At 43.8% G+C, this 22,785-nt stretch overlaps 1 protein-coding gene across 6 annotated transcripts in view; it reads left to right on the forward strand.

Annotated features, from left to right (window-relative positions):
- Positions 1 to 22,785, forward strand: part of CSGALNACT1 (chondroitin sulfate N-acetylgalactosaminyltransferase 1) — a 313,490-nt gene that overhangs the window by 260,260 nt on the left and 30,445 nt on the right. For all 6 annotated transcript variants that reach the window (XM_070408515.1, XM_070408511.1, XM_070408510.1 and 3 more), the window contains one exon: positions 19,420 to 19,636. In XM_070408515.1, the coding sequence (XP_070264616.1) occupies positions 19,420 to 19,636 (217 nt within the window). The remainder of the gene's footprint in view (positions 1 to 19,419; positions 19,637 to 22,785) is intronic.

Here is a 22,785-nt window from a genome sequence, read left to right on the forward strand (position 1 = left end):
GGCAAAGTCAGGGTTAGATCGGAGCCTCTGGCATAGGTGTTGGCCAAGCAACAGAGGCTCAGGAGATGGGGAGTGTCAGGCATTGGGAAGGAGGCTGTTCCAACTATATTAATGATTGGGGGTGGGAGGTTGTAGATGTGATACGGTGGAGTTGTGCTAACCAGTATGAGAAGGTAGGAAAGTGAGATAAAAGGTCATGATATCTGATAAAGGGCTATTAGTTTGAGTCAACAATTTGAAAAATCCCATTGATATTACACACATTAAAAATGAGTTTCTTTTGGGTATATTCCCAGAAGTGGAATTGCTGAGTCATAAGGCAGTTCCATTTTTTTATTTTTTGAGGTAACTCCATATTGCTTTCCACAGTGGCTGCACCAGTCTGCATTCCCACCAGCAGTGTACTAGGGTTCCCTTTTCTCCACATCGTCCCCAAAACTTGTTTATTGAATTATTGATGATAGCCATGCTGACTGTTATGAGGGAATAGCTCATTGTGGTTTTAACTTGCATTTCTCTGATGATTAGTGACGTTGAGCATGTTTTCATATGTCTATTTGTCATCTGAATGTCCTCTTTGGAGAAGTGTCTGTTCAGGTCCTTGATCCATTTTTTAATTGGATTGCTTGTCTTTTTGGTGTTGAGTTTTATAAGTTCCCTATAAATGTTGGATATCAAGCCCTTATCAGATGTATTGGCGAATATGTAAGAATATATGCACACTGTGTTCATTGCAGCATTATTTACAATAGCCAGGATTTGGAAGCAGCCCAAATGCCCATAAGTAGATGAGTGGATTAAAAAAGCTGTGGTACATTTACACAAAATAATACTACTCAGCTGTAAAAAAGAAGGAAATCTTACCTTTTGTAACAGCATGGATATACCTAGAAAGTATTAAGCTAAGTGAAATAAGCCAGTCAGAGAAAGACAAGTACCACATGATTTCACTTATATGTGAAAACTAATGAACAAAATAAACTAACAAGCAAAGTAGAGACAGACTCATAGGTACAGAGAACAGACTGACAGTTGTCAGAGGGAAGGGTGATTGGGGGCTGTGTAAAAAAGGTGAAGGGATTAAGCAAAGAAAAAAGAAGACTCACAGACACAGACAACAACAGTATGTTGATTACAAGAGGGAAAGGGGGCTGGGAGGAGGTGGGAGAGACTAAAGGGGGATAAATGGTGATGGAAGGAGACTTGACTTGGAGCGGTGAACACATAATATAATATACAGATGATGTGCTATAGAATTGTATGCCTGAAACCTAACTAATTTTATTAACCAATATCCCCCCAATAAATTTAATTTTAAAACATGGAATGAATCCTGCCTACACCTTGTCTTGGACTTCTGGCCTCTAGAATGGAGATAATACATTCCTGTTGTTTTCAGCTAAAAAAGGGGGGTAATGGCATTTCTCAAACAACAGCTAAAAATATATCATTGCAATGTTACTAAAAAATTACTGAGACTCAAATATTATATACTAGAGGCCTGATGCATGAAATTTGTGCAAGGGGCTTGGCCCTTGTAGCCGCGGTGGCTTGCCTCAGCCCTCGCAGCCATGGCGGCTTGCCTTGGCCCTCGCAGGCCCTCGCAGCCCTGGCTTCATCTGGAAAGTCGTCCAGAAGGACTTCCGGAAGGTCGTTCAGTTGTCTGATCTAATTAGCATATTATGCTTTTATTATTATAGATGCTCAGTTGTATATTACCAGGCTCTTTACCAGAATATTAAGAATCCTCCCACCTCTGGATCCAGTTATGACAGCTTAAAAAAAATCAGTGACTGGATTCAGCTTCCAAGCATATTTAATGTCAGTGATAACACAGCAAGAGGGGGCTTGTCCCTGAGCTGTGACCTGTCTGACCGAGAGCACTACTACATTAAATGGCTAATGAAGCAAAATGGGATGACAACATAATAACAGTGCTGACAGTTGTTATCATTATTGCTGTTGCTGACATCACTAAGCACCTCCCATGTTCCAGGCTTGCATGTTTACATGTATGAATTTATTTAATCTTCTCAGCAGCCCTGTGAAGAAATACGTATTACTATTAGCCCCACTTTTTAAAGATGAGGAAATTGATGTCAGTGACTCAATCGATAATGTATTCTCTTAATCTTCAAAGGCAAGTTTTAAGACTGACTTTTCTGGTATACCTTAGAAAGTTGGTTAGCTTTCTGTAGTATCTTTATTGATGTTTTTCTATTTTTCAAAAGCCAGTTTCAAAAAGAAAAGAACAGAAAGGAGAGTTATAAATATTCTTTTGATTGTAAAGTTAATTAACCTTTAAAGAGCTGTACCATGGCATGCTCTTAAATTCAGTCATTATGCCCATTAGTCTGTGAGCACATCATTTGTAACCTTGAACAAGTTACTTATTCAACTTTTGTAAAGGCTCCAATTCACCCATCTGTAAAAGGAAATGGGTAGATAGATGGCTTACCTCTTTGGAAGACTTTTTAGAATTAAGATGATATTTGTGAACATGGTTTGAGAAACAGACATGAGTTGCAGTAATGTAAATACAGTTAGGCTGTTTTGTCCTCTATTTTGGTGGTAAGTTGTTTAAGTAGTTGTGCATCGATAAGCTCAATGGTTAGCCAAAGACAATGGTGTGGACACACATTCCTTGATCTCTGACCTCGCTCATTCCTGCTGCCTCTATCTCAAATTTTCTGCTTTTCAACAACATCCTGGATATACGGTCTTGCCATGTTTTGAGAGGAAGCCCTGCGGCTGTTCGGAAACGTACCCTGACAATGGCTGCTCGGACTTCCCTTCCTCGGATGTTTGTTCTGGAATCCCTGCAGGACTCTCTGCTATCTTAGTCCCCACCACTCGGTCTAGCCCCTTAAACTCGTCAGTCCACGTAGACGTCTAGTCTGTGTACATTTCCACCGCTGGTTTCTTAAACTCAGCTTATGCAAAGAGATGGAGCCGCCATTTCTTCATAAGAAGCCACCAATCCTTGAATAGAAACTGGGGGTGATAAAGAGGTCTGTGTAGCTGGGGTCTCGAGCAGCACATTGTCTGGTCTGACCAACGTGAGTGCCTTGAGGGGAGGAAGTGCAGAGGCCTGATTTCCAGGGCAGCCCCATCCTGGGCCTCTAAGAGCCCCACTTTCTCATTAAACTTAAACATCCTCAGAAATCCATTCTTTTGTGGGAGGGGATATTTTGTTATAATACTTGCCTAAATCAAGCAGTCCCCTCTGAATGTTAATTTTTAAATGTCAAAATTTGGTGAACTATATATCTTGGAAGCAAAATTGCAATATGCTTACACTTAAGTGGTATTTAAACAAGGAGAAAATTCTGGGATTTGTTACCATTGAAGCTCCATGAAGACAAATTGATAGGACCTTATATTTTTGATCAGTTAAATAGCTATCAATGTCATTGTATGGAAATTTTTTTCTTAAAACTTGTCCATGTATTATTTTGATCCATTTTTTTGTGGCATTTGGTGCAATAAGCCTTTTGAATTTATCTGAAAAAAAAGAAAGAAATCCATTCTTTCCCATGGCTTCTGTGATCACTCCAGACTTCATTGTTTATTTTCACTTTGACCCCTTTCTCGTCCTTTGATCATGCCTTTAGGCTTTACCCCTCCCTCTGCTGGACCCCATATTATTCTCCCTCAGCCACTGTCTTCCCAGAGCCCGACTTCCTGGCCCACCACCCTTGTCCTGCAGCGCCCAGTCCTGGATCAGTGACCCCCCATCTCACTGTCACCATCCTGGCCCTTCATGACTCCTCTCCAAGTCTGAGTTGCGTTCTCCTGCTCCACTGAGAAGTGTTCGACATCCGTTCTCAGTGAGTTCCTTTGGCTCCTTGCCCCACACCTGCAACCCTGCTCTGGTCCTTAGGTCCTGCTTTGGGAAACAGGTGACCCTTCTCTGTCCAAGACCAAGTCCTTTCTTGGCTTATAGATTCCACCCACCTCCATTTTCTCATTCCAGCCTGTATTCTCAGGATAGATTTCTCTTTGTTCCTTCCTCTTGGCATATGGATTTGTTCCTCCCTGCCTCCCTTAAAAAAACCAAAACACTGTTAACTCTGGCTCCTACTCTATTACATTCCTTCCCCATCCAAGCACCTTCTTCCCTCCCTCGCCCTTCCTTCTGTTCTGTGCAGCAGGGATTCATTTTGCAGAAACAGATTTCTGGTTTTCATGGAGTTTATCTTTTAGTGAAGAGAACAGTAATAAATAGGTGGGTAAGTAAGCACCTTCAGCTCATGTGCAATAAAAACAGGGTAACAGAGAGTGACTGCGGGGGGGGGGGGGGGGGGGGGGGCGGGGCGGCGGGCTTTAAGAAAGTGAGACTAGGGAAGGCCTCTTTGAGGAGGTGGCATTAGTTGAGGCCTAAAAGGGAAAAAGGATCAGTCATGCTAGGAGCATGGGGGGAAAGGATGGACAAAGCAAAGGTCCTGAGGCAGGAATGAACTTGTTTCAAGGAAAACAACAGAAAAGTACTTACTCAACTTACTCTGGCCACTTCATCTCTCGTTATTTGTCAAATCGGGCTTCATTCCTGTCAATAACCTGAAACCATTATTGGTCAGGTCACCAGTGATCCGCTTGGCCAGTGGCCCGTTTTGTTCTCATTGTTCTTAATCTTGACGTAACAACTGCACTGCTGAGCAGCCCCTCCTCACTGGTGGGGTGGCCTCCCTGAGGCTCTGTCCTGCCTCTCTCTGTGCTTCTCTCAGTGCCATGGACCTGGCTGTCTCCTCTCTTTGTGGACCTGCACACTCTGCACCTGCTGGGTTGGGCTACCACAGGCCTGGGCTCCCAGACTTCCTGGGTGATCTGACCCCCACCCTCAGCGTCATCTTATGTAATGGGGACACCTACCTCTGTTTAAAAAAGCCTGTCTGCTGAGCTCCGGTGCTCCTCATGGAGCTCCTCAAATCGGCATATCCAAAGCTTACGCATATTCCTTTTCTCACCTGTAACTGGAGTCACACCACCTTTCTCCCTGTCCCTCCCCTGCCATCCCATTTCTAACCAACTTCTCCCAAGCTGTGCCCACGTCTCATCATCTCTGCTGCCGTTTCATTTCTTGCTGAATCGTTGATTCTTCCCTCATTGCTCTCTGATCTCATTCCCTGTCGTCCATTCACACGTCACACTGCTGTGAGGTGATAATCCTGAAATGACCTTGGCTCATTCCTGTGAAAGACCTGGCGTGCTCCCCTGAGCTCCAGGCCTGTGAGGATGGCCTCGTGGGCGGGCGGGCGAGTGAGCACCACCTGACCTGCCGGCCTCTTCTCCCACCCTTCTCCCACACCTACCTTTTGCGCCCCAGCTTTGTGGAAGTTTGCCAGACATAACAAATTGGGTTTTGTTTGTTTTGTTTACTTGGTATCTTTGCTTGTGCTGTTATCTTCCATAGAATGCCCTTCTGGTTTTGTCGCCTTGGCAAACACCCATTAAGTCTTCAGTTCTGCTGACATATCTTGGAGATCAAACCGTCCATACCCTCCGGCAGGCGGAGACACCCTCCTTTCTCTTCCCTTACACCTTGGGCAGACTCTCATAGGTGCTTCGAATATTATTTATGCCTGTTTTGTTTACCTGCTTGCCTTCCTCTCTAGAATGTGAATTCTGAAAGCACAGTGATTTTTACCATGTTCATCTTTATGTCTCTAATAGAGAACACAATCCACAGTAAGTAATAGCCATGAGAAAAATCCATAAGGATTAAAAAATAGCCATGTCAAGTGAACATGAATCATAGGAGGCTGGTGGGTCACCTGGTGAGGAGCCCAGCCTATTGCTGCACAGGTATCATGCACTCATTTGCTTCCTACTTATTGTCAAATACCTCTTACTTTCATGGAGTGGTAGGTAGGCTGCAGTTTTGGGGGCGGGGGGGCGAGAATGGCTCTCACAAAAAAGTCAACTGCTAGTACTAGTGAAGAAGTAAGGAGGAGCTCTAAGTAAGGGAAGCTGTTAGAAATTTCTGATCAAGAACCAAGTGTTAAATTTATCCGCCTTAATCTGTGACATGAATATACACACCAAATGCAATAAATGGAAATAAGAAAAGAGCTTCATGAATTATTTCAGTAAGGATGTCAGTCAGTGCACTTGTTAGCAAATGAAAGAAGCATTTAGTGAAAGTTGAAGATGGTGATAAACTTGGATCAGGACCCGTCCAGAAGCTGCTGTGCACAGATGCACTGTGATGCCCGAGAAAGCAAGGTATGGACAGACATGTCTATAACCCTGCACTTGAGAGAAAGCTTGGAAATGGTTACTTTTTTTTTTTTTATGGGGAGAAATTATTTACATTATAGTATCTGAGCATTTGGAAAGCCTAGAACATCTCTTTTCACAAGCGTTGAATGTCAGCTACTTTCTCTAAGAAAATAGAGCTGACAACAGATGGCACTGTAATTATGTCTCATTTATCTCGTGTGGTCTGGGAATGAGATATTCCACCTAAGAATTTTCTAGATAACTGAAGCATTCTTGTGGAGTAAGATCTTTCTCTCAAGTATTTCCATGTTTCCCTTCTTGAACTGGGTAAGGATAATGTGCTCTTGCAGAAACACAGTAAGTAGGTATATGCTCTTTGTGATATTTCAAAGGCAATTTACACGAGTGGAGTGTTTTACTTTGTATTAAATTATCTCAGACATTTAAATTTCTTTTTAAAATGATGATCTGCCTCCTCCCCTGCTGTCAGGAGGTGACCTGCCACTATTTACTACTGTCTGCATTTCTGCCTATTTACTACTGTCTGCATTTCTGCCTATTTACTACTGTCTGAATTTCTGCCTGTTATAGATTTTCTTTTCCAACATACTTATTTTTTTCTTACAAGCGATGTATTTTTTCATGAAAGCACCTCCTTTCAGAATGTGCTACTTTGAATGTGTTATAGACTATGAATTCAGATGATTGTTGTTTAGCAACTGTTACTATTGTGTGTTAAAATAAAAGAAAAGCCCTAAGCGTGGATGTGAAGATTATCTGTGGGTAAATGAAGTAAGACTTTACGGCAGACATTCTGTTGTTTATTCTGACTTCTGTTTCTTCTGTCCCTGCTTTTCTACACTCTGAGTTACTGATGTTGCATATGAAAGTGATATCTAAGGAGTAAACTGCTCATAGGAGTATGCTTTAGTCAGTCATTAGCACATCTGGTGAATGCAGGCAAACCACAGTTTCTCTGGGTCTCAGTTTGCCCATCTGTAAAATGGGAAGCTGGATTAGATGTTATCCTTTAATGTTGTCATGTGCCAAAAACGTAGATCACACAGAAGAGTTTGAAAGCCCTTACACTAAAATATCTGGAGATTGAATGACCACTTTGGATTGAGAGCATCATGGAATCTTCCCAGAGGAGGAGGGCAGATTTAGGAGGGTGGAAGTAGAAAGGCTGACTGGTGAGGAAGTGTGTCTTGAGAAAGTGCAAGGCCTTTTCATAGGAGAGTAGTTATTGTGGTAAAATACACATCACATAACATTTACCATTATAAACTTTTTCTAAGTGTGCAATTTCATGGCATTAAGTATATTCACACTAGGGGCCCCGTGCACAAATTCATGCAACTTGAAAGGAACTGTGGGCCAGGAGGCTGTGGTGGGCACAGGGGCGGGTCTAGGCCCATCCTCTGTGCGCCTGCCTGACCCCTCTCGCCACAGCCACCGGTCCCCTGTCTGCCGGCAGCCCTGCTCCTTGTGCCGCTTCCAACGCACTGACAGCGCCAGCCCTGCTTGCACCCGCTGACGGCGCTGAGTGATTGGGACTGGTGCTGGGCACCGGCAGCGGGTATGAGCAGCAGCTCCGGTGCTGGCAGCGGGTGCAAGAGGGGCCGGCGCCGACAGCGGGTGCGAGTGCCGGGCGGGACCTCGGCATGTGGGAGCAAAGAATTTTCAGTAACCACTAGAGGCTCACCCTGATGACAACGACCAGCACCCTGCCTTGGTCTGGCGCCCCCCGCTCATCTGCTCCACCACCCTGCCACGGCTGACACCTGCCATGTTCCACGCTCTGCTGCTTGCTGCCGATGCCCGCCATGTTCCGCGTGCGCCCCCTGGTGATCAGCACACGTCATAGCGACCGGTTGTTTGGTTCCGCCGTTCGGTCTATTTGCATATTAGGGTTTTATATATATAGATTGCTGTGTAACCCTCACCAGTACCATTTCTAGAGCTTTTCATCATGTCCAATAGGAACGCTGTGTCTGTTAAACACTAATTCCACATCCCCTGCTCCCCCAGCCCCTGGTAACCACCAATCTACTTTCTGTCTCTATGAGTTTAACTATTCTAAGTACCTCATGTACGTGGAATCCTACAATACCCTACAGTATTTGTCCTTTTGTGACTGGTTTAGTTCACTTAGCACATATTTTCAAGGTTCATCATGTTGTAGCATGTATTAGAATTTCATTCTTTTTTATCTCTATTGTTGAAAATATTACAGCTGTCCCATTCCCTCCCTTCACCCCCTTCACCCTGCTCCTGCCCCCTCCTCAGGCCTTCCCCAACTATTGTTTGTTCATGGGCTGTGCATATATGCATATAAGTGCTTTGGTTAATCTCCTTTTTGAGGCTAATATCCCATTGTGTGTATAATCCCCATTTTGTTTATCCACTCATCTGTGGGTGAGGTTTGGGTTGTTTCCACCACTTGTGTACTGTGACGGATGCCGCCACGAACATGTGTGTGCAAGTATCTGTTCGAGTCTCTGTGTTCATTTCTTTTGGGTACATACCCAGAAGTGGAATTGCTGGATCTTATGATAATTCTGTGTTTAACTTTTTGAGGAACCGCCGGATGTTTTCCACAGAAGCTGCACCATTTTATATTCCCACCAGCGTTGCAAGAAGGTTCCACTTTCTCCTGGGGGAGGAGTTGTGCTCGGTATAAACCAGCTTGACTGGGGCCCAGATTTTACACGAGGCTGGATTAAGGAAGATTTTAAAAGCCGGCCATGGGATTGGTCCTTTATTCTGTGGGCTTTGGGATGCTGGTAAGGGCTCCTGAGCTCAGGGGAAAGCAGGATGATACTGGTACTCCAGGAGGCTAAGGATCAAAGGATACGTGCAGGATGTGTTGGGCCCACGAAGTGGAACATGGTCCTCAGGAGATGGCAGTGATCCAGCTGGGAGACCTAGGCTCCGTGTAGGAAGGCAGGAAAGGCAGGGATGAAAGTGGAGACACTTTTGGGCTCAGCGGTGCAGCATTGGCCACAACCTGTGCACCCTCATGTGGAGAGAGGACAAGGATATAAGTGTAAGCTGTGGTACCTCCTTGACCTCATGATTTCTGAGGTCCTACCTTGAAGATAGAATGTTTAGAGGGGACTGCATCTAGTTTGCTCCCTGTTTACTGAAGGCATAGACATTTGCAGCAGACCACGGAGCTGTATCTTGGATACTTGGAAGTATCCTCACCTAGTTGACCATCCTAGGGCTTGGCCCCCCTGAGTAGGGTAGGATCAGCGATGCTTGTAGAGGGAACAGAAACACCAAACTCAAAGTAAGATGGAGGGAAAGAAGGGAAAAGAAGGTGCCAGTTAGTGTGTCTAAACCAAAATGTGAGCTAGTTCCCAAGTTCTCGTTTTGATCTCCCCTTTGCATAGTGTATAAAAAATGATACAATCCCACAGAATATTACAGGGACGGTGTTTGTGTGGCCAGTTTGCTTTGCATTTGCCATTGTGCATGCCAGCTTCTCCGTGGAAAAGCATTCCTGCCTCAGAATGCTTCTGCCCCTTTATCTCGGTCCCTTTGTGCTTCCACCACTGACGATTTCTAGAAGGTGCAAGGGTCCAGTTAGGGGCTGTCCTTGGTGTTACAGGAAGACTGAGTGCTGTTTGTGTCCAGGTGTGGGATCGTGAGCCCGTGGGTGGAGTGGGCAGATGGCTGGGTGTGGGTTTTAGTGGAGATAGGTTGCAAGAGAGTTTTAAATAACTTATTTAAAATAGATAGAATAAAGGGATCTACAATCAGATTTCTACACCGTGATTAACTTAATTAGGCAGAGTGTGGGGAAATATGCTAAAAGGTTGATGTAATAACTGTTTCAGGGCATAGGATGTGGAAGACAATGAGACAGCGGCTGAAATGTGGCTGCAAGATTAGGCTGGGCGTGCTGGCCTGCCTGATAGCGGTGCCCCGCCCGGAAACCAGAACAAAGGCCGCCTGCCACACAGTTATCGGCGGTCACACAGGCTCGCCAGAGGCAGCCATCCCGACAGGGTTATAAGAATCACCATTAATAAGAACTATTACAATTCTCTGGGTTCTTCATAAATAGATGTCCTCTCTTGACACGGGTTTGTGTATATTTCTACCTGTGTTTTCAGATCTGGGGACTTAGATTTTTTAAAATGAATGATTCTTATCCTGGTGCTGAGAAAGAAAATGACTCCATTAAAGAAAAAAAAATCGCAGGCTAGTGTACATTTTTATCTGCACGTTAAACTGTCAGCAGCCTTCACCCCGCTTACTGCTGTGTGGAGAGGGTACGCTTGCTGACACGAGTAACGGAAGTTTGATGAGACGCAGCCGCCGACCCCGCAGGCCTGTGTCAACGTAAAAAAACCATTGAAACCTGTAAAGAATTTTTGTGAGTTTATTTGAGCCAAACTGTCGACATATGCCGGGAAGCAGAACCTCAACGAATTGAGATAGTGCTCCGGAGAATGGCAGGGTTACATCCGTATTTATACATGGAATTCATTGGTGACAGATTTAAGGAGGTGGGATTAAGCGAAGCAGGGGGAAACCTCTGTGATAGGATAGCAGGATCAATTAACATGATAATGAAGGAATTTGTAGTATCTGTCCTGGCGCCCAGAACATTTGGTTGTGCCCAAGGGCTCCAGAAAAAGGGAAGTTACAAGTTACCCAGACATTTCAAGGGTATGTTATCTTAGAGGCAAAAAGGCAAATGGGCTCAGTAAGGATCAAAGTTGATCTTGTCAGTGAAGATACTGGCCTAGGACATAACTGCCCACCATAACTGCTTTAGTTAAAGTTTAATTTCAGACCATCCTTTGTGGTTATTTTAGGTCTCTGAGTCTGCTAGGCTGCCACGCAGGCCTTCCCTGAGCTTGTCAGGTCAGCCTGTGGCCCCTTTTGTCCACACATCCCCCTTTTGGTCATAAATCAATCCAAAGGATGCATTGATGACCAACCTTTTGGTTGGATAATGGAGTCCCACGTTGCTAGGAAGGCTCATTCCTAGGATGTCTCAGTGTCAGCATGTCTTGCTGAACAGGTGGACCACTGGGGATGGGGCAAGACCATAACCTTAGATGGCATTTAAGGTCCAATTATTATTATTTTAAAAAAAAGGGCAGGTAAATGGGAGGCAGTCAGGTCCTATACGTCCTTGTTAAAAAGTATTCTGGATCATTTCTAATTTTTGAGCCATCATGATCCGAGTCCTTTTGCTGTTTGTCTTAAATTTTGCTTTTCTGCATCCAGTATAACATTTACATATCATGAACACAAAAATCATAAAGATATTGATTACATCCCAGGGCTTAGAACGAGGAAACTGGTTAGCAAAAAAAAAGCAGTTTACAGAAGCAGAATTTAGGCATGTTAATTATTGTCCTGGGTCTCGGGGTCACTGCATTGACAGAAACACCCCATCTAGAGCCCTCGGGTCCTGAGACCACCGAGTTGCCAGGAACTCACTATCTAGAGCCATCGTCGTAATTTAGAGTAAATGCGCTGTCCTGGTCATGGGACCACTGAGTCAACTGGAATGCATCATCTGTGGCCACTAAAACAATTTAGGATAATTGTGCTGTACTGTTTCCCAGGTACAGAAGAATGTGCTTCGATAACCAGTAAGATCACAATCAATGGGATAGCCACGTTACAACCAATAAGGCATTCAATCGAATGGGATGACTTATACAATTTAGAAAATCAAAGTAACCTGTCCATTGTTAAACCAAGCAAATAGGTACCATACTTCATTCCCCACTGGTTTTATGTACATGAGTCAAATCATGGACTCATCTTTACTAGTTAGGGGATTGTACTGCCCCCTAACTACAAGTAGTTTGACCGAATTAATTTTTCTAAACTGCCAGCTTGGCACATTTAATTTTCATTTACTCACCCCACTTCCTTTAGGGGCATTCTCTATTCTGTTTCTGCTCTCCTGTCCCCTTGTGCATCCAGCCCCACTTGGCCCTGGACTCTCTCACTGGCTAGAAAAAATGTCCTTACAGTTACCAAGTGCCCTAGTGCCACGGTCCCCGTCAGTACTGTCCTCACTGAAGTCCAGTTCCCCTCCTGCGGGCGTTGAGTCTCCTCCTGGCCTGCATGGAGCCCCGGCTAGGGATCTCACTGGTGAGGCCGCTGGCTGCCGGGATCAAGGCTGTTTCCTGGTGCAGGAGCTGGGAGTGGTGTAGCCAGGTCTGGATGCCGTCAGCAGGGCGACAGTGTATAGTCCTTTCCAAGTTGGGGTGAGTTCTTGGGTCGTGAACTTCTTTACCCACACCGAGTCCCCAGGCTGGAAAGGATGTACAGGGTCCGAGGTGGCACTGGCAGGGCATCTCGAACAAGCTTATGGGTGGCTTGTAATTTCTGTAAGAGATCATGTCCAAGAAAGGGGTACAGGCATTCTGGCAAATACAGGAATTCATGAACTACCTGGTGGCCGCCTAACTGACATTAGCGGGGGCGGCAGAACAGTGCAGCTGTGGTCCCGGTAGCTCCAATAATGGTGAGGGGAGCTACCTTCTGAGTAACTGCCGAGTGCTCTGTTCCTGTATCAACCATAAAGTTCACAGTCTGGCCCCCGATTTTCATTTCGACCATCGGCTCATGGGGGCCCAGTTGGAAAGAGCCCAGCCTGTCCTAGTCAGAGTCAGCTGTTGCCAGTCCGAGGAGGTCTGCCTCAGGCGGCTCTGGCCAATAGCGGCTGGGTGGTTTGGATGGCCTTGCCAGCTTCTTCTGGCCTGCTCCTGCCCTGCCTGCCTCTCCACTCCTGCTACTAAACCTTACTCTGTCCCTTCTTACACACGCAGAACTGGACCCAAGGCAGCGAGGTTTGAGCAATTTTAAAATTCCTTAACATACATTTTATCACTCATGTTGCAGGGAGGGACCGGGTTGGCTCCTCCTGAATAAAAGAACTAATCAAAATAAGGCTTATTTTCTAACTTCATTTGTCCTTGGGTGTGGACAACAAATGACACTAATCAGATTGACATAAACGATTTAACCTTGTTTAGGGAGGCAAATGCAAAGCATTTACTCCAAATGTCTTTGATTTAGAGAAGACAGGATTTTTGCTTAGTTTCCCTATTCCACTTGTCCCAGCTTATTGGCCTATCATGCATTCAACTTTCTTTCAACATTTATCTTTTCCTTCTCATCACATACAAAACCTTCACAAATTTCATTCTTTCAGGTTAGCCTTCAAACCTTCTTTCTATGTCCTTCAAAAATGCATAACCATGCCTCAAACCTTCCATTAAGTATTTCTCTTTACCTTCCTCCATCACAGCAAAGCCATACTTTCCAGTTAGTTAGAACTCTTAGCCTTAATTTGTAGGTGACATGTAAATAATTAACATTCCTCAGATTAGCAATACATTCATATTTTTTTTAAGAGACACAAACAGAAATTTCACTAGCTAAACAATTTTAAACAACAAAGACATATACTTAAACAATAAAGACAGATAACATTCCCCATTAAAACTTTGAATCACCACAGCTAGCAATATCAGTTTGTGAGTATACAGGCCTTGTTGACGTCATCTTGGGATAGCTGTCTGTCTCTCTGTGGTCAGCGACTTCTCGTCCTCGAAAGGCCTCAGCTGTTTCTTGTCCTTGAAAATTCTCCTATCTCCATTGCAGATGGAGATGGGTGTCAGAGATGGGAGTAGATGTCCATTCACAGTCAGGTGCCTTTTTCAAATGAGAAATGTGAATCCAGAGCTAACTCCTTTACGTTTAGCTGCATATGGGTTAGTTAGTAATACCTGATAAGGTCCTTTCCATCGGGGTTGGAGAGTCTTTTATTTGGTGTCTTTTCCAACACACCAAATCTCCTGGTGCACTGTGAAATGAATCTGTTACCAATTTTGTTAGTTCCTACAATGCAGAATGTCTGTTCTTTACTTTTCCTTATATTTGGGAAACAAAAGATTTAAAAGTCAACAATATTTTAAACAGTCATAAGAATAATTATCCTTAATTCATTTAGTCCCATAGTTATTTTTGTTTATCCTGATTATTTGCCAGTAGGTTTTGAATTCAGTTATTCCTTGAAGTTCTATAAATCTTCATCCAGTTGAAAAATATGACCTGCTTACAAGCCTGCAATTTAGATTAAGTCAGAGTCCTTTTTTGTTTTTCCCCAAACATATAATATACCTACAAATGCATTAGAATAAAGCTGTCCACAAATGACAACATTTAAAAGTGGCATGGTTATAGATTTGATAAAAAACTTTGCTTTTAACATTCCAAGACAACAATTTTTGGTTAGACTGACATGGAAAATATAAAATTTGTATACCTTTAAATGAGGCACATGGCTTATTGCAAGCAGTGTATTCAGCATTGAAAATAATTCATAAACTCCCAATCTGTGAAAAGCAAATACCAGAGCATCACTGGCAGACGCCCCTACAGGGATCCTGACTCTTGGCTGCCCAGTCCCTGATGGGACACAGGCTACCCTACCCCATTCAGAGTTTCCTGTTTGAACTTGGCTCTGAATCTCTGCCAAGTTCTTCCTGATGCAGATGCCTTAACTAACCCAGTGACCTGTTCCTTACTCCTGACTGGAGCTCAGGAGCATGGTCTCTCCCGATTGGCTAATTCAAAGGGATGGGTTGGCCTTTGCTGTTTCAAGATGGCGGCCCCCAGGGGAGGGGCACGCCATGTGGCCATCATGGCGGCTGCCAAATCACACAGCCCAAAGTGGCTGTCTATACTGTTCTCTGCAATTAAATTTAAACTGGTTTTAAGAATTTCAGTTGAGATCACAGAGTTAATCCTCTTTTTAATCAGACCAATAAGCAGCATATTTTGAATTCCTAATTATTTCAGAGAAAGCCAAATTTATTTTCTCAAAAATTTCTACATTTTAGGTATCTAGCTACCACAACTACACAATTTCTCCCAATTCAATCCGAACCTTAAACTTTTAGCTGGCAAGTCAAATATTTAGCATTTCTCAATCAGTAACATTTTTAAGAATAAACTTCAAAAATACAAGACACAATCAACCAACAGATTCAATTCTACCCTCTAGATTTCGTACGAGGCACATTCAGATTAATATTGTATATTATGTCACTTCAAAATACCTAGACGAACGTTTTTTATTGTTTGACTCAGTAAACTTTAAGGTCTCAAGTTTCCAGCAGCTATGGAAAACCACACCTGAGGCTGGCAAACAGGCCTGGCCCAGCCCTTGACTTTAAAACCACCATTTTTCTCTGGGGAAAGTCAAGAAGCAAATTTGTAGCTACATAATTTCTTGAGATTCAAATCCAATTATTATTATTAAGGCATTTACTTTGGCAAATTTTGTAACAGAGGCAATCTTACTGAATTTTCTTTGGGAGGCTTGTTGCTAGAACAAGCCTGCATTGCTTCCCTGGGTAAAATTCGCCATTTTCCTTAGGAAATAATCAGTCTTGGGTTTTATTCTGTACATGTGTGAAGAGACTCTAGTTCAAAACTCTATCTAAATGTCCAAAAACAGGACAATTGCGCGCATTAGTTTTAAACCAGCTTTTCTCTTTACATGTGAACAGAAATACCAGACAAATTTTTAAACTTTGTAAAACTTTTCAATTATGAGAAGGAGACTTTAAATTGGGGAAGTTTCAGCAAATGACTCAAATGGCGTATTTTTCCCAAAGTCATGATTAATAGAAAGACATTTTAAATTTTTTTCCTATTTCACTACAACAAAGACACAAAAACATCAAGGCGCACAGAACACACTAAAAGTTTACAGCAGAGAATGTCCAGCATTAGAAACTACCAAAGCAGTGTCTTTTGTCCCTGGTTCAGGAACTTCCCCTCACTAGAATTTCAGTATATTCCCAATGGACTATTCAAAAACAAACAAACAATGGGCTAAAGGAAAAACAAGGTGTACACATTAATTAACTTCCGAATAGTTCTGAGACAGTCTCTAAAATTTTATTAACTTTCATCTTATTAGAATAAATTTTTTTTATGCTTTTCTCTAGAAGCTTCTAATTTCCAAATCAAGATATGCTTCCCATGTACTCATTCAGTTTAATTTCAGAGCCGGCATTTTCTAATTTCTGCATGCAAAATATTAACATGGGTACCCCAAACAAACTGCATTTTAGCCATTTCTCAGTTAATATTTTCTAATTAAATCTTCCCATTTCTGTAAAGTACTTGCAAGTAAAGGCTTCCTATCAGGAGTATTAAATGAGGGCTGGGGCCACGGGAGCTTCTGGCCTTGGAGGCACAATTTCCCATGTTAATTTTCTTTATTTTTATTGAATATCTGTAGTCTGAGCAAACTTTCTAGACATGTTATGCAGTGGGTCAAATGTGGCCTCAGTTTCTCTTCCGGCTGTCTAAAACCACAGGAAAGGTTTAGGGCCCGGGCAGACCAAGCCTTAAGGTGGCCCCCTAGATAAGCCATTTATACAGCGAAGGTTTTCTTTTTTTGCTCAGACTCTCAGAAAGCCGTTCTAATTAAAAAGCCGAAATCAAACCCAGCCTCCCATTTTTAACTCCAATCCTGCCTTACCCTGGGTTCCGCTGTGAACCCTTAACCTGGGGTCTTAGCAACCCTGGTTCCACCTCGAGGATTTTAAAACAGCTCAAATAAAATCTGACCTTCGACCAAAGGAAGGGAAGGTTCTGGATCCAAGAGAACACTCACCCACGTTCACCCAATGGGCGGAGAACCGGCGGGCTCAATGGGCCCTTTGCTGGATCCTAGCACCGAGTCAAAGTCCAAGGGATGGTCCTGGGTGAGCTTCTTTGGAATCCTGCCACGACTACGCCAATTAATGTCAACGTAAAAAAACCATTGAAACCTGTAAAGAATTTTTGTGAGTTTATTTGAGCCAAACTGTCGACATATGCCGGGAAGCAGAACCTCAACGAATTGAGATAGTGCTCCGGAGAATGGCAGGGTTACATCCGTATTTATACATGGAATTCATTGGTGACAGATTTAAGGAGGTGGGATTAAGCGAAGCAGGGGGAAACCTCTGTGATAGGATAGCAGGATCAATTAACATGATAATGAAGGAATTTGTAGTATCTGTCCTGGCGCCCAGAACATTTGGTTGTGCCCAAGGGCTCCAGAAAAAGGGAAGTTACAAGTTACCCAGACATTTCAAGGGTATGTTATCTTAGAGGCAAAAAGGCAAATGGGCTCAGTAAGGATCAAAGTTGATCTTGTCAGTGAAGATACTGGCCTAGGACATAACTGCCCACCATAACTGCTTTAGTTAAAGTTTAATTTCAGACCATCCTTTGTGGTTATTTTAGGTCTCTGAGTCTGCTAGGCTGCCACGCAGGCCTTCCCTGAGCTTGTCAGGTCAGCCTGTGGCCCCTTTCGTCCACACCTGTTTCGGTTGTGCAGATACTGTTACCAAACTCGAATCCTCTCTGACTCAGCCAACCTGGTCTGGACCCTGGGAGCCACTGGTTTGCCCAGCTGTGTAGACACCTTCGCGGTGGGGGAAAAGCCTGTTTCCTCAATGAGCACTAGTTGCCCCAGAGACTCCACAGGCTTGGAAGGGGACCATTCCCATGTTCCCCGAGGCCCTTGGAGCTTCTTAAGAAACGAACCTCCTGCTTTCCTCCATGAGGGGCCCCTGCAGGGACTCTGAATTCTGTTCTAGCAGAAGCACAGCAGAACTTCTCTCCGGTCCCTGACTGGAGGGCTGCTGAGCAGCCTGCCCGGCACCCAGGGAAGCCAGGAGGGCTTCAGAGAGGACTCCCTCCCTGTGGCTGCGCCAGGCCCTCGGTCACCGCGCTCACTGCCGGCGATTGCACGTTTTGCATCTCCAGATGGGCCCGTGGGGCCGCTGTGAGAAATGACACTGAAAATGTGCAATGCCAAAGCCCTGTCTGCCGCACCTGAAGGAGATCCAAGCTCTGGACAGGATCAAAGAGGCTATAAACCCGGGTGTAGGATGAAAGCTCCTATGAGGCAGAGAACAGAGAGCAGAACTTGGCCGTGTTTCTAAAGACCTGTAGTTCCCACCAAAGAAAAGCGGAGGGAGGGAGAAGGAGGGAGCAAAGAGAAGTGGTTTGGGAGAGGCCTTGAAAACTGGAGCTGACCCTAGGCTGATCTTTTCCCTGGAAGCTTGCTTTTGTAGCTGCTCAAAGACTGGGAGGTGCTTTCTAGCTAATGTGGGGATTAAGAGGAAGGAAGGGACATGGAAAAAAAACATGGCAAATCACAGATAAGAGATGAGGGAGCTTATCTGGTGATTTGTTGAATTTGTCTTTTTTTTTTTTTTTTTTTTTTTTTTTTTAACTATCGGAGAAACGCCATAATACCGGTGATATTGGGAAGGCCATGGAGCGTAGGCGCCCCGGGAGCCTGTGTGCACTAGATAGGAGAGTTCTGGTGGGCCAGGCCCGAGGGAGGCTCACCCTGGAAGTTGAGCTGAGGTAGATGCTGGGTCACATCTTCAACCAGACAAGCGAGACTGTGGAGTTTCAGGAACAGTGACATGTCGTGGAGCACAGTTTGTTTTTTTTTTTTGGGGGGGGGGGTGTCCATAAGTAGACTTGCTCTGGAGCACTGACCTATGATGCTTCTCGGGGGTAGGAAGGACGATATGAAATTAAGATGTGTGCCTGCCATGGTGCCGGGTATTTTGTTTTCTGCTTTAATGCTTCCAGAAGCGTCCAGAGGGCCACCTGACTCATAGCAGCGGCCCCAAGCCACTCCCAGTTACCTTGAAGAGATCACTCTGGCCAGTTCATCTGAAATGGCTATGATTTTTAAGAGATAATATTAACGCAGTATTTAAATTAAATATAATAATTATATTTACCAAATCATATTGCAGAAAATGAAGGTAGGAGTAGCAGAAAAGAAAAAGCACATAATCCCACTCTGCATCATAGCCAGTTTTATTTAGACATATTGCTTTATAGTCCTTTCTTTAATGTGTCTAAATATAGTTTCGTTTCCAACATTACAAACTTCCCTCCACATTTTTATGAAGTCTTCATAACTGTGATTTTTAAATTAATGGCATTTTGATTTCTTTGGGGATATTTGAAAGTGGCAGCATTTTGAGTTTTCTCATATTAGAGGTAGAGGTTTAATTGTAATTTAATTTGTGTGCATGTATGTGTTTAAAAGGCATTTTATGCTAGATCTCAGCTATTAAAAAACACTGTCTTTTCTCGTGTTTCTGTTAACAGGGATCTACCGCACAGAAAAGGATAAAGGCACTTTGTATGAGCTCACATTCAAAGGGGACCACAAGCACGAATTCAGACGCCTGGTCCTGTTTCGACCATTTGGCCCTATCATGAAAGTAAAAAAAGAAAAACTCAACATGGCCAACACGCTCATCAACATTATCGTGCCACTGGCAAGGAGGGTGGACAAGTTCCGACAGTTCATGCAGAATTTCAGGTTTGTGTTTTTGCACCTGTTTGTCTTCCCCCACGTGGTGCGTGTTAAGTGCTGATATCGTTTCCCGTCATCTCCCTCATTTCCCCCGCCGAGGACAAAGGCGTCTTTCTCTTCTTGTTCAGCTCTGTTTTCTTCACATCACCTTTATCATTTGTGTTTGCCTTTCCCTAAAGCAATTAGAAAACCGCCAGATAAGCAGATGTACCTTTGGAAGGGAAACTGGGCAGGTCTGGGTTTTCCTCGGGATCTACAAAGAAGGCCTCCGCCTGTGGCGTTCAGCTCTAACTTGAGTTTGGGCTCAGGTCTGGGGCCAACAGGGGCCATGCTATCGCACCGGTAGAGTGGGCCCTCTCCCAGGCTCTCGGAGGCCGGCGCCACGGCCGTGGACTTGTGCTGGAAGCTGGCTTCATTTGCTGCCCTGCTCTAGCAGTGGCTGGAGTGGATTGAATCAGAATCTATTTTTTATTTCTAATCTATGTCTCCCGAGAATAAATTTAGAATTGTGCCAAGGAATTTCCACGCATTCATTTCTGTAGCTACTCAAGGAGACTAAGAAGACTAAGGGGGTTTTATTTTCAGATGCAGGAATGCTGTTTTACTTATGTGTCTTTAAAGCCTTGTGCAGTGTTGGAGATTATAAGCTGTTATGGCTACATTCACTTACTGGTCGAGGCTAACTTACTTAGCCAACTTGTTTTAAAGATAGCAAGTCACACACACACACACACATACACACACGATAGCAAGTCATAGGTGTCTAATTATAAATCCTGGAAGATCAGACTTATTTTTATAATCTTTTATCATTAAATTCACATTATTCAAAGCCAGTAATGCCTCATATAAAGGTATGGTTGATACTTCTCAAAATTCTGGATAGTGAATGTACTCTTTTTTTTAATTTTTACATTTTAAGAGGAACCCTTTTCTAATTAAATTTTAAGGTCAGACTTCAGTAGTCTTAGAAGAGACTTTTGAGGGTCATTTGGTCTAATCCTCCCTTAGTTCAGAATCCTTGAGAGCACTCCTGACATACGCTTTTTCTATGCAATGTGCGTGTATGCCAGGTAACTACCTACTTACAAGGTAGGCTGTCTTTATGTTGACCAGCTGTAGATAGAAAGCTCACTTTTATTAGGACCTGAAGTCCACCTTCCTGTAATTTCTACACAGTGGGTCTGAAGAAAGGACTGAACAAATTCATTTTCTATTAAACATCGTAGCCTTTCAGATATTTGCAGAAAGCCATGATAACTCCCTTTGTCTTTTCTGTGGTACCATTCGGAGTAGGGTGCACCGATCTTTCCGTCCATCTCCAGTTTGTCGAGTACCCCTGTGGGCACCATCATTTGACTGTTGACCACATTCTTCTGGCTTTAGTAATGAAGTGACTGTGGTGTTGGCTTTTGTCTCCCTTTGGTGTTTCTAAGTTCTCTCCCTGTGTTCTCTTAGAAGGACTGAACCTGTGGCTGGCACTAGGCATTAAGCCAAATCATTACTCCCAGAAGCAGGTGTGCCCATGTCTAGGACTAGCTCATAGTAAGTTCCTTTAGCCAGGAAGCTGCCTAGCACTTGCCAGATTAAGGGCCCTGAGATTTGCTTCATTGCACATAGGCTAGTCCAGCCGTGGGCAAACTACGGCCCGCGCGTCGGATCCGGCCTGTTTGAAATGAATAAAACTAAAAAAAAAAAAAAAAAAAAAAGACCGTACCCTTTTATGTAATAATGTTTACTTTGAATTTATATTAGTTCACACAAACACTCCATCCATGCTTTTGTTCCAGCCCTCCGGTCCAGTTTAAGAACCCATTGTGGCCCTCGAGTCAAAAAGTTTGCCCACCCCTGGTAGTCTCTGAGTGTGCTGGGCTTGGTAAGGTAGTGCTTGTGCTAAAGGAATGTCTGCTCAGCGAAGGGCCAAGTCCTCAGCCTAGGACCCCAGGGGCCTGGAAGCCTTGAATAGTAAGATAGGTATGACTGCCATATATAGCACAATATATGGAAGATACAGTGGGGCCTTGACTTACGAGTTTAATTTGTTCCGAGACCGAGCTCGTTAAGGAGCTCGTTAACTCAAATTACTCTGTCAACTCAATGCAAAAAATCAGCCGAGAGACAGCTGGTATCTCAAAAAACCCGTTAGTCGGGACACTCGTAAGTCAAGGCCCCACTGTATATATTGCCTTAGTGTCATGAGTATTACAAGGAATTAACCTAGAAGGGAAATATTGTTGGGAAAAAAGTAAATAAATAGCTCACAAAACACCAAAATTGAGAGGGTAAAATAAAATGTAGTTCTAGTCAATGTTTTAAAAACAGACAAAAATCCTAGGGTCTTTTTCCTTGACTATCACTCTTGAGATGCCTGTTGTTGCCTGTAGGCAGGAGGGGGGTGGGTCGGAAGACCTGTTACGTGGGGGGGAGGGGGGGGGGTATTTAGGCGGCCTGTGTGTGTGCCGGACACTCCACCAAACGCAGGGCTGAGAAGAGGAGATGGAGATGTAGCGCCCGCCTTCCTGGAGAGGAGATCTACTCATAGGAAGCTAGAAGCTACAGCAGAAATAGACACAAGGGACAGTGGGACCCAGAAAGGCAGCCCAGGACAGAGGACACTTGAGCAGAAGCCTGAGTGGGGAGTTTGCTCTGTAGCCCAGGTTCTGAGTGTACTGAGGTCTCTGAAAAAATGAGGTGAGAGATGGCACTCAAACCTGAGGCTGTTTAATTCTGTGAGAACTCAGTAAAGGTGGTGTTTCAAGCCAGTCAGCAGAGGATGAACTGTCCAGTGCATGGCTTTAGCACCGTTAATTACATGTGATTCTTCACACCAAAACCCAGAGTAAATTCCAGTCAATTAAATATTTAAATGCAGGTAATATGACCATAAAAAATATTGGGAGAAAATGTAAGGGGCTGTTTATTAAGTATTTGATGTTGTCTGTATGAAGTCCCTTCCATCCCAAGACTGAAAATTATTAGCTGTGGTAGGCACTGACTCCTGTTGGATTCTCTCTGTATTATAAATAGTTACCATATATTTTGTTTAAAAATTCAGTGACAAGTTTTGAGTTGTTCTTTGCTTTTGTAATTTAAACGTGACTTTTTAGTTTGTAAAAGTTACACATAGCTATTATAAGACCTTTAAACAATATAGG

Source organism: Myotis yumanensis, unplaced genomic scaffold (genome assembly GCF_028538775.1).
Source record: "Myotis yumanensis isolate MYYU_CA2020_CCGP unplaced genomic scaffold, mMyoYum1.0.hap1 SCAF_3, whole genome shotgun sequence".
NCBI lineage: Eukaryota > Metazoa > Chordata > Mammalia > Chiroptera > Vespertilionidae > Myotis > Myotis yumanensis.